This window comes from Brassica napus, chromosome C1, assembly GCF_020379485.1.
Source record: "Brassica napus cultivar Da-Ae chromosome C1, Da-Ae, whole genome shotgun sequence".
Classification (NCBI taxonomy): domain Eukaryota; kingdom Viridiplantae; phylum Streptophyta; class Magnoliopsida; order Brassicales; family Brassicaceae; genus Brassica; species Brassica napus.
Window position 1 is genome coordinate 6,295,600 of NC_063444.1, and position 6,848 is coordinate 6,302,447.

General features: G+C 48.3%; 1 protein-coding gene across 1 annotated transcript; it reads right to left on the reverse strand.

The window, feature by feature from the left end:
- Positions 1–1,883: 1,883 nt before the first annotated feature.
- LOC125579754 lies at positions 1,884–5,649 on the reverse strand. Its single transcript, XM_048743597.1, has 4 exons — positions 5,390–5,649; positions 4,999–5,056; positions 2,501–3,881; positions 1,884–2,407 (listed from the first exon to the last, which is right to left on the reverse strand). Exons 3-4 carry the CDS (start codon positions 3,879–3,881, stop codon positions 1,884–1,886), a joined length of 1,905 nt encoding a protein of 634 aa, XP_048599554.1. The 5' UTR covers positions 4,999–5,056; positions 5,390–5,649.
- Between the last annotated feature and the right edge of the window lie 1,199 nt (positions 5,650–6,848).

A 6,848-nucleotide genomic window follows, 5' to 3' on the forward strand; every position in this document is an offset into this window, starting at 1 on the left:
AAAATGGGCTGACTTCGTAAGTCTATCCACGACTACCCATATGGCATTCTTCCCTCCTGATGTAGTCGGCAAACCCGTCACAAAATCCATAGTTACCATGTCCCATTTCCACTCCGGTAATGGCAGGTTTTGTAATAACCCGCTAGGAACCTGATGCTCGGCTTTAACCATCTGACACGTCTGACATTGCGATACAGTTGAAGCAACATCTCTCTTCATACCAGGCCAATGGTAATATCGCTTCAGATCCCTATACATCTTGGTATTTCCTGGATGAATAGAGAAACTCGAGTGGTGTGCTTGCCGTAATATCTCCTTTCTTAACAACTCATCATTGGGCACACAAATCCTGTTTCGATACATGAACATCCCGTTGGTTGCTGTATGAAAACCAATACTCTCCATCTCGATCTGCTTACGCAAAGCTTCATCACTATCCTGAGCTTTGCGTATCCTCCATAGTAAGTCTGCCCGCGCTACAGCCTCAGCGCCAACTGACTCTCCCTCTACAGTAACTGCACATAATCTTAGACTAGCAAGTGTCCCAGTAAGCTCCTGGACCTCTTTGGTTCCCGATATATCGCTTCTGCGCCTACTCAAGGCATCCGCCACATGATTGGCTTTTCCCGGGTGATATGTGATCTCCAAATTGTAGTCTGCTAACAACTCCATCCATCTACGCTGCCTCAAATTCAAGTCCGTTTGCGTAAATATGTACTTCAGACTCTGGTGGTCCGTGAAAATCTTCACCTTCTCTCCATACAAGTATGACCTCCAGATCTTTAATGCAAATACAACTGCTGCCAACTCCAAATCATGAGTAGGATAATTGGTCTCGTGAGGCCTCAACTGTCGTGATGCATAGGCAATGACCTGACCTTCCTGCATCAGTACACATCCCAATCCGGTGCCTGACGCATCAGTGTAAACATCATATGGTATCCCTGGCCTCGGGAGTACCAAAACTGGCGCATGGGTCAGCTGTCTCTTCAACTCAGTGAAACTCCTCGAACAATCGTCTGTCCAATCAAACTCGGTGTCTTTTCCTGTTAGCCGTGTCATTGGCTTTGCAATGCTAGCAAAATTTTTGACATACTTTCTGTAGTATCCTGCCAAACCGAGAAAACTGCGGATCTCCGTCGCATTCTTAGGTGTCGGCCACTCTGAAATGGCGCTAATCTTCTCCTGATCTACGGCAACTCCTGCTTCTGAAACCACGTGACCCAAAAATCCAATCTTCTTCTGCCAAAAGCTACACTTACTCAGCTTGGCAAATAACTGATGCTCCCGAAGTTTACCCAACACAATCCGCAAATGTTCAGCATGCTCCTCTCTACTCCGAGAATAAACCAAGATGTCATCTATGAAAACGATCACACACTTATCCAAGTGCTCACGAAACACATCATTCATAAGCTTCATGAACGCGGCTGGTGCGTTCGTCAACCCAAATGGCATCACCACAAACTCGTAGTGCCCATAACGGGTACGGAATGCCGTCTTCCGCACATCTCCCTCAGCTATCGCAATCTGGTGGTATCCCGATGCCAAGTCAATCTTAGAGAACCATGAAGCTCCCTGCAACTGGTCCAACAACTCGTCGATACGCGGGAGCGGGTACTTATTCTTGATGGTCACTTTGTTCAAACCTCTGTAATCTATACAAAGTCTGAAACTCCCATCTTTCTTCTTCACAAACAACACTGGTGCTCCCCACGGTGACGTACTCGGCCTGATAAACCCCTTATCAGATAGCTCCTCCAATTGTTTCTTTAACTCTGCCATCTCAGTTGGTGCGAGACGGTATGGAGCTCGTGAAATTGGTGCTGCTCCTGGCTCTACTTCTATTGTAAGAACGTCCGCTCTAGCTGGTGGTGGCCCTTTTAAAGGCTCAAAACATCCTCGTACTCGGCGACCACTGGTATATCATGCAGCTTCTGCTGACCGTCCTCCTTAACCATCGAAATGGTTGCCAAAAATCCCTCTGCTCCACTTTCCAATAATTCTTCTGCACGCAACATGGAGACGATAGGAATTTCCCGGTGTGTCTGAATTCCCTCGCAAATGATCTTTCCTCCTTCTCTAGGGATATTAACTCTTGCCTTCGGACAATCCAAGACTACTCGATGTCGCGACAGCCAATCCATCCCAAGTATGACATCGTAGGAGCTCATCTCCATCTCCGTCAAATCTCCGAGCAACTCGACTCCTCCAAGTAGAACTGGTACATCGTGATGAATGCCAACTGCACCCAACTTCTCCGTGCCGGCAGTCTGGATCTGCTTAGCCTTCGGTTCAAAGACTCCCCGAAAAGACCAAGACTGGACTAAGCGCGGACTCACAAAACTATGAGAGGCTCCAGTGTCGAATAAGGTATAAGCTGACTCTCCTCCAACTAAAACCGATCCTACACGAGATTTTTACTAACTACACATGACAACCACGAGCCAAAATACCCAAACACAAACAAGTATGAAAAAGTCACATACCTGCTATCGGCTCAACTCCTTGGGATCTCCAACCGCAAACACCCGTGGAGCGATGGCTAGACGCTTCGGTGGTGGTGGAAGTGCCGCATTGCCCTTCCTTGGGCAATCTCTGATGAAGTGACCTGGCTGACCACAGCCAAAGCAAACATGTGCCGCTGCTGGTGCTGCTGGTGCTGCAATCTGTCTGACTGGTGGCGTATCCAATGGCCTAGCTCGACAAAACTTCGCAATGTGTCCAATCCTACCGCAAGTAAGACACCTCATACACTGCCCACTGTGACTGCGATGGCAACGAGGACATATCGGTAATCCCGACGGGTCCCCTGCTCTCCTTTGAGACTCTGGAGCTTTTCCAGACTTAACATGAACTGCTTTGGCGAGTTCCTTCTCCTCCGCCAAGCCTGCCTCCTGCTCGGCAGCTTTCTCCACCAAATCTCCCAACCGGTGGTGAGTGACTACGCGACACCTGTTACGAATCTCCACTCGCATCCCACTCAAAAACTTTCTAATCAAGTCTTCTTCTGAAATGCCCACTCCTGCAAATCTGCGAAGTTGGTTGAACACAACCTCATACTCCCTGATAGACATCTCTCCCTGGCTTACATGCTCGAACTCGCACTTCTTCCTATCCATCGCTTCCTTCGGAAAGTATTTCCTATCGAACTCTCGAATGAAATCAGCGAAAGTAAGTCTCTCTGGCCCAAAATGGCTCAATCGTATTCCCTCCCACCATATAAGAGCATCTCCACGAAGGTACTGCATAGTCAATCTGAGCGACAACTCTGGTGGACACTCAATAATCTCCAGTTTCCGCTGCAAGGCTAACTTCCAATCGTGTGCAGCTACAGCATCCACTGTCCCGCTAAAATGCTCCATCTCCATGTTTCTCATCTGACATGTCAGCCTGTAGAACCTCTCATTATAAACCGGGTAAACATGAGGTCGCGGTGGTGGTGGCGGTAGATCCTGAACACCATGAGCAAACTGCTGAACTGGACCCTGCTGCAGAGGAACCTGTGGAAGGGGAACCTGCTGAACGGGATCCTGATGATCATGCTGAGCTGGAATCTGCTGATCTTGTTGGACATGAACCAGTGGAACTTGCTGAACCTGAATCTGCGGTCCCTGCTGAACGGCAGCCATCTGACGAGCAACCTCCTGAGCAGCTACTCGGGCGGCCTCCTGAGCGGCCTGCCTGGCTGCCTCCTGGGCAATCTGCTGAAGTGCCTCCTGAGCGGCCTGTCTAGCGGCATCCTGAACCATCTGTCTCAATGCATCCTGATCAACTGGTGGAGCCGCGGGTGGTGGAACTGCGGGCTGCTCATGCTCATCCACATTGTCTCTAACGGCTCTGGCGGTCTGGGCACGTGTGGTTCTTCTCCTTGGCGGCATCTAAAAGGAAAGCGAAAAGTTAACTTACGCTGAACTTTGGATACCAACATTTAAGGAGCAGTGATATCGAACGGAAAGGTGCTATTATTTTTTTATTTTCAAAATTCCCAAATCCCCGAAAATATTTTGAAATCGTTTAAAACTGTCAAAACCGAATAAAACCAGGTCTCCAAAAATCGCCATCCCGGGTCGGAGCCGGGACGGAACCCGCTCTGATACCAAATTGTGACACCCGCCACTTTCAAAATATAATAAATTGATAAAAGCGGAAATAAAATAATAATACAACTCAAATAATAATAATCTTCATATAATATAAAAGTCAATACGGTAACAAAAGGCCTAAAAGCCCAACATCGATAACATCCGAAATATAAAATACGATATAAACCGAAAGTCTGAAATAGGAATAACATAGACGATAAAAGTCCAAAGGCCTAAAGGCCCGATAAAGATAAAAGCGGTAAAAGCGATAGAAGCCCAAAAGCCCAATAGCACCGGTCCGATAATCACTCCTGCTCATCGGTCTCACCTAAAAGGGGGAAAGAATGAGGGGTGAGCGACAGGGGAATCGCTCAGCGAGGTATGGGATGCTACCCCGAAGTCCATGGACCCGGACATAGCACTCCGAATAAATATAATTTAATTCTAATGCATGTCAAACACAGTACCTAAAGTACTCAAGCAACAAACAATGGTCCTAGCGAGGTGCACACTCGCCGCCCACTAACAGGCCAAAACACTACCGAAAAGGTGCTCGGTTCATACACACACCGAAAAAGTGCTCGGTAACACACGCCCGTAGACGATTTATCGACACTTCCAGTCTACAGCTCAACCGGTCGACTAAAGTTGGCTGTGACCTCCATACAATCCGGCATACAGCAGTCCGACTCTGTATCCGTCTCCAAACAAAAACAATCCTAGCTAAGAATTTACATTAAGTGAAACAATCAATGTTGAATCCTCTAACCCCCTAGTTCCGGTTTATGCAAAGAACCTAAAACTAAACAAGCAATGATAGACTCGATTTCACACAGACGGAACACATTAGAAATAAATTATACTTATTCGAGGTCCTAAGCCGAATAAGAGGAGTTCGGGAATAGACCCTCACCTTAGCAACAATAAGAGGTGGTATCTATGAACTCCAGCTGCTCAAATGGACTCCAAATCTGAAATCAGATCGAAATTTCGAGTCAGAACGCCTTTCGAACGGTTTAAAACGGGTATTTACGGGAAAGTCAACTCGCTGGTCAAAGATTAATTATTTAATTAATTAATTAATTAATTAATTAATTAATTAATTAATTAATCCGGTTTTCCCTAACCGATTTCCAATTGATTTTAACCGACCGGTTTAACCTAACCGAATCGAAATCGATTTAAACCGGTCAAACCACCGGTTGACCGAGTCACCGAGTTGACTCACCGGGTCGACTCGGCCGAGTTGGCGAGTCGCCGGCGAGTCACCGGTGTCGGTCACCGGCGGCGTCGCGGCGGCTTACCGGAAAGTCAACGGCGGCGACGGCGGCGAGGCGGCGACGCGGCGGCAGCTTCCCGGCGGCGAACGGACGGTGGTCGGTCACGGCGGCTCCGGCGAACTTTGGTCGGAGACGGCGGCGCGTGGCCGGAACTCGCGGTGGCTCCGGCGGACGGCGGTGGCGCGTGTGTTTCACGCGTGCGCCGAGGCGAATCTTCGGGAGGCGCGTGCGGCTTCGTCCGGGCTCCGTTTGAGGCGTGGTTGGTGTCTACGGCTTCGTCTCGACGAGAGAAACACGATGATGGCCTTGGATGTACGAGATGATCAATGGTTAGGAAGTTATGGGTGATTTACTAAACGGAAACGAAAATGAGCTTAAGAAATGCGGTTTTCGGCGGTTACCTAGGGCGTTTATCGGTGGTGGCAGGCTGAACGTGATCACGGCACACGGTTGCTCCGGCGACGAGCTCAGGTGAGCTTTCTCTCTCTTTCTCTCTCTTTCTCTCTCTCTCTCTCTCTCTCTCTCCCTCTCTCTCTCTTTCTCTTTAAAGAAGTTGGGGATGGTGGAGATGGTGGGAGTGGTGGGGATGGTGGAGATGGTGGGAGTGGTGGGGATGGTGGAGATAGTGGGGATAGTGGAGGTGGGTCATTACAATTCTCCCCCACTAACAAGGAATTCGACCCCGAATTCACATCACCAAACTCTCCAATGACATCCCGAAACAGCTCTGGATAATCAATCCTCATTTGGGGCTCAGACTCCCAGGTATCCTCCTGAATTCCGTCTCCCTCCCAACGAACCTTGATCAACATGGTCATCATTCCACGATCTGCTTTCACTTGGCGATCCAATATCTCTACTGGCTGGCACAACCCACGTAACCCTTTGCCAAGGTTTCTAGGTGGTTGCTGCAAAATGAGCTCTGGCTCTCTCACTACTTTCCTCAAAACGGAAACATGAAATACGTCATGGAAATCTGATAACTCTCCTGATAAATTTAGTCGGTAAGCAACTGCTCCAATCCGCTCCAAAATAGGATATGGTCCCATATATCTTGGTTTAAGCTTCTTTAGCTTCCGAGTCTTAGATCCTCCCTGAAATGTCCTCATTTTCAGGTATACTAGGTCGCCAACTTGAAACTCCAAATCTCTTCGCCGTTTATCTGCGTAACTCTTCTGACGGTCATGGGCTTCCTTAAGCCGCATCTTGAGCATCTCAACTTGTTTGACTGTCTCTTGAACCATGGCTGGTTCTATCTCACGTTGTTCTCCCACTTCCGTCCAACAAAGTGGTGTGCGACAAGGCCTACCATATAGAGCCTCATATGGTGCCATCCCAATACTCGAATGATAGCTGTTGTTGTAGGCAAACTCGGCTAGAGGTAGATACTTCACCCAACTACCTTCCCAATCTAAAACACAAGCTCTGAGCATATCCTCCAAGGTCTGAATAGTCCTCTCTGACTGACCATCTGTTTGCGGGT

What these genes read in the sequence shown, in the direction of transcription:
- LOC125579754 (XM_048743597.1), bottom strand. Translation starts at nt 3,881, where the DNA reads ATGCCGCCAAGGAGAAGAACCACACGTGCCCAGACCGCCAGAGCCGTT. An exon ending in TGGAGATCCCAAGGAGTTGA is followed by an intron (nt 2,408 to 2,500) that starts GCCGATAGCAGG and finishes AATCTCGTGTAG; the next exon opens with GATCGGTTTTAGTTGGAGGA.